Here is a 12273-nt window from a genome sequence, read left to right on the forward strand (position 1 = left end):
TCTTTGCCTTTAGTGCAATAGGAAATCTGCTAGCTATTATGTTTTCTATTTGTTTACTGAGGAACAGTTTCTTTGTTTGACTATAATTTCTTATACATCATCTTCATTTTTGTATGGACTATATAATTGTTTTTACTGCTTACACATGTAGCACCAGTTTATTACTCTCTGGTTTCTACCCATTTGGATTGAGTTTCTCCCTATTTGCTTAAGAAAAACTTTCCAGTAAATTTCCCTGTGAAAGGGCTTTCTGTTAATTATTAATGCAATCAAGCCTGTGTATGAAAATAGTTTTTTGCAAAGATTATTTTCATGTCTTGCAGCAGTATATTTTATAAGGTAATAAATACACTGTGTAATGTACCATTTAAGTAAAACTGAATATACTAAACTTCTCTTGAAATTATACCAAATAAGAATATTGTATTGACTTCTTTAAAGAATCAAATCTCTTGCATAGAAAAAGAAAGCATAAAAACTCATTTTTGGCAATATTTTCTCTGAATTATTTTGGTGCTACTAGAAACTTATTTCCATATTCAACTTTTAATAGTTAACTGTTAGTTAACTATTAGTGTATTCCACTAAGTCAAAGGTCATGGTTTAATTTATTTGAAAATGACAACTCTAACGATTAAGATGGATTTTAAAAAATAGAAGTATCTCTCTTTTGTTATTTTCAACTTTTTAGGTTTTCAACGTGCTGTCTTATCCTATCCACCAATTTATTCACTAGGGACATTTTACTTGGCACTGGAATATTATATGGTAATTTTGCCAACGTTTGTTGGTAATCTTTCTTGATGCCTTTCTCTCATTTTATTATTTTTTTAAATATATTTTTTATTGATTTCAGAGAGGAAGGAAGAGGGGGAGAGAGATAGAAACATCAATGATGAGAGAGAAGTATTAATCGGCTGCCTCCTGCACACCCCCCACTGGGGATTGAGCCCACAACACAGACATGTGCCCTGACCGGAAATTGAACCATGACCTTCCTGGTTCATAGGTGGATGCTCAACCACTGAACCACGCCGGGAATTTTCTCTCATTTTAAACAAATTTAATTTAAAGTATTTTGCTTAGAATCTTTATTTTGATTTAGGCTTGGCAGTGCATTGATGATGACCATCTAGGATTTCTTAATCATTGGGGATGTGAAAAGGCATATTAACATAAATCAAATCTATGTTCTTATGTTTTTCTTCTTTGTCCAGTGTAGATTGACCATGAAATGCTCATCATGAGGATTTTTGGACAGGGTGCTGGTGTGGTGGAAAGCATACCACCTGGACTCTCCATTTACTGGCTCTGTGACCTTGGCATGTCACTTAGACTCTCAGAGATATTATTTCCTCACCTGGATGATAACCACTGAGAGATCCATTCAGTGCTCTCTTAAGTCTTATTTGCATGTAGTTCTGTGAATCAAATAATATATTTTGCATTTCCAGAGTTATAGAAAAATATTCAAACCATTTTTTTTTTATTTTCAGAGAGTATAAAACATTACAAAAAGGTGCTGTCATTTTTAAGGACTTGGAGCAGTTAGTCTAGGGAAAGTGGTATGAGTACACCTTGGCGCTGCCTGGTAAGTCGCAAACCAAGAGTACTCTGGAAAGCTGTGGTTATAATTGATGTTAGTTCTGAGCTGCCACTGGACACATCATTGGGATTTCTCTTGGTCTTTTGATAATAAGCTTCTTGCTAGGTTTCTATTATAATAATTACAGAAGTCAGAATTCCCTAAGCCCAAATCTATGTTACTCCTTTCCATTGAGTATAGATATTAAATGTTCGTATATTTTAGCCCATTGTTATTTGCAGAAAGCACTTCTTTCACCTGATATTGTAACCCCCAAAGGACCCATTGCCTATAAAATTGTTCTGAAAATTTTAGAACCTCTTATTTTAGAAATTTAAAAATTTTAGGAACCTCTTATTTTTCTGGCTAAAAAACATACATCTGCTCTGATTACAGCACACTTCTTTTTTTTCCACCTCAAGATAGAAAATCATTCCACACTTGTAATTAACGTGTCATTTTCTGTATGCACCATAATATGCTGCTTTTACAAATCAGTACAAGCATTTCTCAGAGTATTTTGGGAGCAGCATTTTACGTTCCCAGGAAGGCAGGTACTTTTCCCACAGGTTTGGCATAAAGTTTGCTCATCTTTAATGAGTAGTTCTTGCCAAATAATTTTCCAACTAGAATCCTAATCATTTGAAAAGCTGAGGACATTTCTGAAAATGCTCAGCAGCACTTGGGAATACATTTCTAATCAGTTAGTGTGTCTGGCTGTAAGAGTCTCCTAAGAGTGATTGGGAAATTGAATTTTAAATATGGCCCTCAACATTGTATGGGTCTTTTTTTGTGGCAGATCAAATACACTTTGATTTTTGAGGAGCGGAGTATTTTGGTAGATTTCCCATCAAGCAAATTATAAATAAATTTTTGGCTTTCTCTAATTGTATTTAGAACTGATTTCCTCGATTCTAGTGAATCAAAATTCTAGTGGAGATGGTGTTATCACATCTCTTATAAATTATCAGATCCTCACCAAAGGTTTTGAATGAATCCTTTACCTCATTTTTTTTCTCATAACTACTAGGTTATGCTTTTTTTTGTTGTTTGCTTTTCAGATGAGAAGACTGAGTCTCATGGGTGTTGAGTGACTTATGCAGGGTCACTCAAAAGGTCAATGACAAAGCTAAAAACAGAATCTAGGTCTTGTGACTTCATGTGTTTCTCCTAGATACCTGTTACCTCTTGAAGTTAGTATGTCAATGAAATTGCCTTATAGTGTGTGTAATTGCCATTCAACTTCTAGTCTGGAATTAGTTTAGGCAAATTCTTTCATCTTTCTTTGTACCTCCACCAACTCCCATTTGCTCTAGTGCAGAAAACACATTATTCAGAAAGCAATTATAGGCAACAGAATGAGTGTGTTTATGTGCCTGTGTGTGTGTATGTGTGTATGTGAGAGAGAGACAGAGATTTAGAGAGACAATTTATACCCAGAGCTCTAGATTGGTACATTGCATCAAGAAAACATTTTAAGGTTCGAAAGAGTTAACTAAAGACTCAGGCTAACTAAATTGTATGGTATACATTAAGTGCAAAATAAAGTCTGCATTTTTTTTTTATAAAAAGGCTGCAAAGTCATAAGGCCAGATGTCTATATTCTGATTCTGTGGGTAAAAATGTTTCATGCCTCTGTCAGATTAATGTTTTGTAGATTATGCTTACAGGCATTTCTGCATTCTTTATCTAGACTATAGTTACAGAGATGTTGATAAACACACACAATCCTGAAGAGTCTCGAATCTCAGAGGAAAAGGATTAATTTTTAGGATATATGTTTCTTAAGATTCATATCCTTTTGAAAATAGGAAGTTCGTGAGTATAATATGGAGTAATGCCATTTAACAGAATATTTAATCCCCCTCTATACAAGAGAATAGTTTGTTATATTCATTTCCTTCGTACAATTAGAGTCATTGCTATATTTAAACACGATTTTGCAAAGAATGAAACATCATATCACTATTTTGTCCAGAACCTTTCAGGTATGTGCAGAATCAATCCAAATGTATGTTGCATTCACTGTGCTTCAGGGCCTGGACCTACCGCAGTTGCCCAGCATCATGTGAAACCTCCCTCCCGCACGTTGTTTTTCTCCTTCTGCGCCCAGCAGTATTCGCTGTTTGTTTGTCCTTCTGTGCGTCTGCTCCCACGCTTGTGCTCAGTGGCCTGTAGACCACTCCAGGCTCCTGTTTGCTTTTCTGAAGGTTGCTTATTGCCTGTGTCTGAGCTCTGGGACCATCGTGAAGCCTGGAATACTCTTTCTCATCCATTTTAATGGTATCTCGATTCAGCATCAGTGGACTTGCCTTTGTGACTCATTTCTCAATTCAGTAACTACTGTCATGTGACCAATTTTATTGTTACCTTTTATGATATTGAAGTCTTATTATCTATCTTACACTTTCTGGCTTTTCAAATTTGACTTCAAGTCTTCTTTGTGTATCTTTGGTATTTTTTGTGTATCTTACCCTATTTGGTTTATAAAATTTGTCTCTTTTTGTCTTCCAACTAGGTTTTTAAAATTTAAGGGAAAGGCTCTTGAAACAAACTGCTTTGTCAGTTATAGGCTGAATTTAATTTTATGTAATCCTAGAACTCAAAAGAAGCATATTAAACAGGGAAGGTATTTATTTTTCTTTTACTTTACAGGAAGAATCAGTCCAAAGCGGATGTGGCAGCCTCACAATGTCCTCAGGCTACTAAGCTTCTTGCTTTCTCTCACATCTTCCTTAGTGTGTGTCCCTTTCCTTTTATGGAAAGATAAATGCAAATCTGCAGGCATCCTGTTCACATTCCTGGCATGCAGCATGGGGAGGACCTAGGGTATGCCGGCCAGTTCTGTGGGATGTTAGTGTGCTGCTCCGAAATAACCAGGAGCGTCTGCTTATGTCCTACTGGCCAGGACTGTGTCACATGGTCAACCCTGGACACAAGGGAGGCCAGGACATGTAGGTTTTGAACTCAACTCATTGCCCTCCTCAAATCCTCACCCAATCAGGATTCATTAGGAAGGGAGAAGGGAAGGGTGGCTCCTGGTGGGCAACTGGCCATTTCCAATACAAGTACCTTGGATATATTAGGCATCCAGTATGTATTTGTCCCTTGGATTTTTATTGTTGTTACAACAGATACAAAATATGATTCTGCTTTTTGAACAAATGTTTTCTATTTCTTGTATACAGGTAGTAGAAAGGGTGCTGAGTGGGGAGAGAGCAGGTTTGCCGAGTAGGGGAGTTAGTGAAAATTCACAGATGGGGCCCTGAATTCAGATGGTTGGCTTGCTTGGAAGGTGGCCGCAATGTGGTAGTGAGTATAGTTATTGCCCAGAGCTCTCGTTCTTGCCAAACCTTGATCTTTCTGCTGCCCTTTTACCTTTTTATACAGGGTCACTTACTTGCATATTCACCCAAGAAGGGGTGAGATGAGTGGATTTTGTGTTTTCACAATTTTTTTCCCCCTAAGAAGTGAGTTTTTGAGAAGTGGTGTAGTAGAGATCATGTGTTCTGGAGCCAGGAAGTCCTTCCTGAGTGTGAGCTCAGCTCTGTCACTGACCAGTGGTATGACTTAAGGTGCCTCTTTTAAACCTTTCTGAGAGTCAGTTTTTCTGTCTTGGAGATAATGATGCTTCTATACAGAACAGTTGTGAGGATAAATAGGGTAGATATTTAAAAATACTTGCCATATAGGAGCTCAACAAATGTGAATTACTACCCCCCCTTCCAATTTGTAAAATGGCATGTTTTACTAGTTTCATAAACACTTAAAAATCTCCCTATTCCTATGAATGGACTTTAATTTGAATTAAAAAATTTAAACCCACTATTATATGCTGATAAGTGGTAGTTAGGTGGTAATAGGGGTTTATGTTTGTTCTCCTTTTACTATTCTAGGGAGTATCTGGTAGGGACTCATGGGTTGTATATTTGAAAGAAGTAGAATTGTGCCTCGTGTGCAGACATGTTTCAGTAGACAGAGGTGTCATTGCTGTGATGTTAGTGACATGATGGCAGGGCTGTGTCACTTTTCATCATCACTGGACTTTAGGTGCAGAGTGGGTATAAATTACTGTTAGTTCAACAAACACAATTTTTAACAAAATAAAATTGGGCTTCTTTGGCACTCACCTGCTATTGACCTTTCTTCTCTACCTTTGTCTGTCTGTCGCATTCACATCATTTTTCTTGGGTTTTATATCTTGTGGTAAAAAGTCATGTGCTCAAGGCCCACCTCGGCTGGTCCACCTGCCTTTTTGTTAGCGTATCCAATCCCAGCTTGCTGCTGCGAACAGTTTGGTGTACTCACTGCCTTCCACACCCACCAATAAAAATAAAAACAGCCATCAGCTGTTCAGCACTGATTATATATTCTCTTTAATCCTCATAAGAACCCTGTAAGGTTGAGGGACAAGATGGGAGGAGGAAAATGAGGCTTGGAGAAGATAAGTGTCTTACCCAAAGTACACCACTAATGTCAAAGCACATCTCTAATATCAGCTGAGTGCTATCAGTTTGCCAGTTGGTCCATGTTCCAGAATGAGGAATCTGAAGCTTGTAGCTGATGAGCTGGCAGTCTAGGATCTGCTCTCAGTGTGGGCCCCAGCATCCATCACTGCCGTGAGCACATGGACTGAACTTGCAAGAGAACAGGGCCCGTGCCCCATATCACTTTGTAAACTATAGCACTTGGTCCACATTTGGCAGTGAAGGCAGATTAAAAATAGCTGGCTGGTTAACAGTCTCAGACTCTTGCTGGGGCAGTCTTAGGGCTGGTCTCCTGGCCGTGTCCCATCACCCTAAGCCAAATCGAGAAAATAAGCATCTCTTTTTGGCAGGAAAGGGAAGCAAGACCTTTGGTAATTTCAGATATTAAACCCTCTGAGAGGATAAAGATTTTCTATCCCTGTAGGATATTAAAAATGCTTGCTCTTAAGACAACTCCAAAAGAAATTAAAAATCCATTTTGGCAAAAATAGCATTGTTAGTAAGTGATTATAACTTCCTACTTGGACATATACATTCAGTTGTATTTGTGAACATGTCAGGAATAGTATCTCTCCGTTTCAGAAGTCAAATTAGTTTAGGTAGTTCTGTCAAGATTTGAAGAAAAATTTTGACGTTACCATTCTAAATGCCAGAGAGAACCTCCTCTTGAGATTCCTGGTAAGGTGACTTGTGTGTGTGTGTGCGCGCGCGCGCGCGCACACACACACACACACACAGTTATGTACAAACAAATTCATATTGAGGTATAAGATGTAGACATGATTTACCTTCAAAATTCAAAGAATTAAGAATATTTAAAAACATGTATAAACTTTATTACAAAGCTTGCAATTATATTAAACAGGACCTCCATAGGGTTAATAGTGTTCAAGTTGTAATTTGCAAACCATCTTCTTTCTTCCTCTTTTTTTCACCACTGGGAAATCGAGACTCCCTCTGCTGGCTATTTCAGTATATGCAACTTTCCTGGCAAATTATGCTAAGAAAAGTGAAACAAAGGAAAACATTTTTGGACATTCAAAAAGCTAGGTCTTTGGGACACAAAAGCATTTTTATGTTCTGGTGTTCAGTTATCTAACACTTGCATCTACGATGTTCTGTAGAAGTAGCAGCTTAAAGGAGCATGCAAGTTGGATGACAAGAGTGGAGGGGACAGGATCAGGTAGGAGCTCAGAGACAGGTTCCATGGCTGGCTCTGCCAGTGACCAGCTGGGATCCCTGGGCAAGTCATACCCTCTCCAGCCTCAGCTTCTTCACTGGTAAAATGAGAGGATTTTAGTGGATGTTCTCTAAGAGCCCTTCTAATGATTACATTGTAAGATTCTAACAGCATTGATTCCATTTCTTTCACAGGAAGATGTGCTACACGTGTTTTACACTGACATAAAGTAAATATTTAGAAAAATGAAGCAAAGGTAAAATTACAAAAATATATACAACGCATTTGTTCCTCATGCTGTCACAGCATGGGAATGTTAGGTTTAGAAAGTGATATTTTGTTTGCTATTATAAGTTTGTAAAATAATACCCCCACATGTCGCAGAAAGACTGAAAACCGCCTGTTTCATTGATTCTGTGAAAGCTTAAATTATAAGATGCATCATTATTTTATATGCTTCTAACTAAACTATGACAAACCATTGATGGTAAATTACATCTAAGTTTCAGGGAGGTTAAATTTGAGAAAATGTGCTTATAGGAATCCGTAAGATAAGGTAGTTCCTAACAGTGCTTCAGCTGATGCCAGCCAGATCAAGAATTGAACAGTGTGTTGTGTCCTGGCTTCCAATAAATCTCTTTCCTCCCCTTGTGCTATCCCCTCTGTCTTCTAAACACTCATCCTCTCCTCTTCAACTTGTCTTTCTTTCTCACCATGTGAGACGGTTTTTAACTTTTTTGCTGAGACATATCCAGTGGTTATTCTGGGAAGAAATGATTGCTTAAAAGGTGAAATGAGACACTGGGGTAACAGTGAGTCCAACATAAGCATGACCAGTGGTTTTTTGTTTTAAATATGAATACACATTAACACTTGCGAAGGTCTTTTCACTTCGAGGATGGATTAGTCAGCACTGGCATCTTCGTGGGAATTGAAAGTCTTTCAAGAACACCAGGCCTCAGAGAACACTCCTTTGATGGAGTCATTGGACGCTTTTGGGTGGGATTTGTGATTTGACCCCCTTTATTATTCATATTGGATTTAGGTTCTAGGGTAACATTTATATATGCATATGTTTATGTGTGTGTACCTCTACATCCATGGTTTAGGATATTTTTGGACTTAGTTTTTAGTTTGACTTCTTTCATGATGAAATTGGAGCTGTGTGGTGTGTGTTTTTATTACTTTTTTTTTTCTTGACCACATAACAGAGCAAACCGAAAGAGCTTCCAATTTCTCTTTGTAACATCTCATCCCCTCTAGGGAGAAAGGAGGTCCAAGGAAGGGACAGTCTGCAAGGCTCTTGGCCTGAGGTAAGGATTGCAGAAAAGTAAAGAACAGAGTAGGGGAGTAGAGTAGAGCAGAGGGGCTTTGAGGAACTTTCTGGGCCTCCCTGTCCCTGCAGACTGTCTTTCTTCTCTTGGTTGGAAGCCTAGATGTGGCATGATTTGGCAGTGTCACTGATCCAGGCTGCCAGGTGTGGCCATGCTAAATCCTCTGCCCTGCCAAGTGTGGCATTTCCAGTAGTGAGGCCATACTGGTCCTCTTTGGCCTGGCTTGATGCTGGCCGGGACACAAATTCATACCCAGAACTCCTGTAAGATCTGTATGGGCCACAATAACACAGGTCCTTTCACCCTGAATTAGTTCCTCTCTTTACCCAATCATGCCCAGTGATCTTCCTGTTGAAATGTAGTAACACGGGAATGTACACAATTCAGTTTTTGCAGAGGAGGTATGGGGGTGATTCATCTTGTGAGACCTTGAGAATTGCAGACTAATAGGAAGAGCCTGGGCCAGTGGTGACTTTTGATGAAATCGCATCATGAAAACCCCAAACTGCCTGCCTCTGGTTTCGAATGTGAGAAAAAACGACATGAAACCTAATTTTGTAGGGTAGCTTTTCTGTTGCTTGTAGCTGGGCTGCTTCCTAAATGATTAAATCATCATGTGGTTATTTATCCTTATTTTTTATCTCTTTGTAATCATATACTTGTAAAACTATCATTTAACACGTTAAGCGCCCAGCCTGTTTTGTCTTCCGGACGGAAAGTATAGTGTCAGTCACCGGTGACTGACTGGGCGCTTAACATGTTACATGTAATTCTATATTTTCATTCATTGAAAAGGGGTACCCTGTCATTTATGTATCTTAAAAATGATCCCTGATTGTAGTGGCCCCCTCTCTAGTTTGCACTGATGGAAACCAGTGCTCAGCAGTGCTGGGCAAAGATGCTCCTTCCACAGGCACCTGTGATTGCTCAGCTGGTCCTCATAACTCTGTCCCTCTGACCTTGGCATAGTGCTCTGTTTACTGTTCTCTACATATTTTTGCTCTTTCAGTCCTCGGTATCTTTGCTCATAGTATTTGTCCCACTCAGATATCCTCCTACCTTCTTCTTTTTTTGCATTTTCACAGATTCCCAGACTTGAAATGGACCATTGAAGTCACCTGGCCCACCTTTGTTGACTTCACTTATTTCATGAAACCTTGCCTATCTTTTCTGTTTGGTCCATATGTTTCTGTTCTTCTTTAGAAGTTTTCAGACCTTGCCCTAGCCGGTTTGGCTCAGTGGATAGAGCGTCGGCCTGCGAACTCAAGGGTCCCTGGTTCGATTCTGGTCAAGGGCATGTACCTTGGTTGTGGGCATATCCCCAGTAGGGGTTGTGAAGGAGGCAGCTGATCGATGTTTCTCTCTCATTGATGTTTCTAACTCTCTCTCCCTCTCCCTTCCTCTCTGTAAAAAATCAATAAAATATATTTTTAAAAAAAGAGCATATGCCCGGGTTACAGGCTTGATCCCCAGTAGGGAGTATGCAGGAGGCAGCAGATCAATGATTCTCTCTCATCATTGATGTTTCTATCTCTCCATCTCCCTACCTCTCTGAAATAAATAAGAAAATATATTTAGAAGTTTTCAGACTTTGTGAAGTTTCAAAGCTGCTGTTTTGGAATCCCTAATATTGTTTACTACAGGGCTACACATGATGGTTTCACTCATCACTAAAATAATATGTTTGTTTGTTCACTATGTGCCTGGAGCTGTGCTAACTGCTGGGGATATAATGGGAAGCAAACATTGACATCATCCCTGCGATCATGCAGCCTTCTGAGGTTGGTGCATAGTAATTACAGAGTCAGACACCTGCATACGTGGAGCAAAGGGCCTGTACCTAAACTGGGAGAGTCACTGAGAGCTTCCCGGTAGAAATAATGGTTTCTCTGAATGGGGTGTGTAGAGAAGGTGGAGAGGCAGTGTTCCAGTAGAAGGTGGAGAGAGAGTTCTAGGCAGCAGAAACGGTATGTACAAATGTCCTGTGACAGGAAAGAGCATGGCTATTTCAAGAAACTTGAGAAAAAGTATGGTTAGAGATCAAGAATGAGAAAGGGATCCTAGGGAATAACGTTGAAAGGGGCCACGGGGGTATGGAATAGACCTGTTTGTGTCAATCAATTTCTGTATTATTTATATTGATGATATGTTTTGAGTTAATATAACTAATTGGACATGTACTGCTCATGGTGAAGTAAAGTGTATTGTTGAATATCTCTTGTTAGAAAGAATTTAAGACTCCTTACTACTTGATTTCTCTAAACTATATACTGCATTACTCTAGATAAGTACTTGATAGCTAGCAAACTAATTCAGGATGGTAGTAGGAAACAACAGCTTTTCTTGAGCTGTTAGGGTCTTTTGGAAGAATCTTTCTTAAAAAAATATAACATTCTGTTAGAGATTTGGAATAAGTACTGATGAATATGTTATTTTCCATTCTCTTCAAGGGAACACAATACGTTGCTTAATTCAGAATATCTGAGATGTTTACTCTTATCTTAGGACTCTGCGTTCCTTATTTAGAAGAATGTAAAAACTCAGGGCTACTCTGACCTCGATGTACAAATATTTCATATGACTTAGGCACAGTTGCATTTGTATTAAAATAATAGAGAAAAAAAAACAAGCATTAAAAGATGGCTTTATAATCCTACTGTACTTGGATGGTAAACTTTTAAAGAGCTGTACTAATAAGCTTTATTTTGGGATATAGTTGAGAGCAAGTTTCTATGGTCCTTGTTCCTTATCTTCTATTATATATAAATAATATATATATGTGTGCGTAATTAATAGGTATAATAAATGAATGATTTTTTTCTGTTTAAAAGTTATATATACTTTTCATCATGATAAGATCTTGGTGTTAAATATGGTGTTCACATTATTTTAAGTTAAATAATAAATAAGAAGAATTAAATGTGGTACTTAAATGTAGTTAATGTGAAAAACAAATTTGTGACCTTAAAATTGAAACTTTGACCAGAAGGTAATCATGCTTCAGTAGCCCCTTTCTTTCTTTCTTTCTTTCTTTCTTTCTTTCTTTCTTTCTTTCTTTCTTTCTTCTTTCTTTTCCTTTTATCATCTGGATTCTTGCTCATATATTTGTTTAATCAATGCTTTTTTTAAAATAAATTTATTAAGGTGACATTGGTTAATAAAATAATGTTTCAAGTATACAATTAATTCTATGATACATCATCTGTATATTGCATTGTGTGCCCACCACCCAAAATCAAATCTTCCATCATCACATATTTTACCCCCTTTACCCTTTCCTACCCCTCTTCCCTCTGGTAACCACCATACATACTGTTGTCTGTGTATATGAGTTTTTGTCTAGCTTTTTTTTTTTTTTTTAACCTGCTGAATGATTATATCTTCTCTCCTTTCTCTGGATAAATGAGGGGAAGCTATCCAGTAGCTAGATGCTTACCTTTGGGTGCAGTGCCCCTTTCTGCTTGATGGTATTGCCAAATGAGCAGATGAAAACCCTGAATACCTTTTAAATACCCTTGTATGGATCAGGTTGGAAAAGGACATGGCTCTCCCTGCCATCACATTCCTGGGGTCTGCAGGGAGGAGGGGAAAGGCTGACTCGCCCAGGGCTTTCCTAAGGCATTTCATATAGTCTGTTCTGAGAACCAGAATTTCTGGTGATTGTAGAGTTAAATACTTGGTGTACTT

At 38.3% G+C, this 12273-nt stretch overlaps 1 protein-coding gene across 3 annotated transcripts in view; it reads left to right on the forward strand.

The window, feature by feature from the left end:
- Positions 1-12273, forward strand: part of GRB14 (growth factor receptor bound protein 14) — a 112228-nt gene that overhangs the window by 50930 nt on the left and 49025 nt on the right. The window contains exon 2 of one of the 3 annotated variants that reach the window (XM_080669881.1): positions 10296-10367. The exons of the other annotated variants lie outside the window; for them this stretch is intronic. Within the exon in view, the coding sequence (XP_080526007.1) occupies positions 10353-10367 (15 nt within the window). The 5' untranslated portion in view covers positions 10296-10352. The remainder of the gene's footprint in view (positions 1-10295; positions 10368-12273) is intronic. 3 annotated transcript variants of the gene reach the window in all.

Source organism: Plecotus auritus (assembly GCF_963455305.1).
Source record: "Plecotus auritus genome assembly, chromosome: 5".
In the NCBI taxonomy this organism is placed as follows: Eukaryota; Metazoa; Chordata; class Mammalia; order Chiroptera; family Vespertilionidae; genus Plecotus; species Plecotus auritus.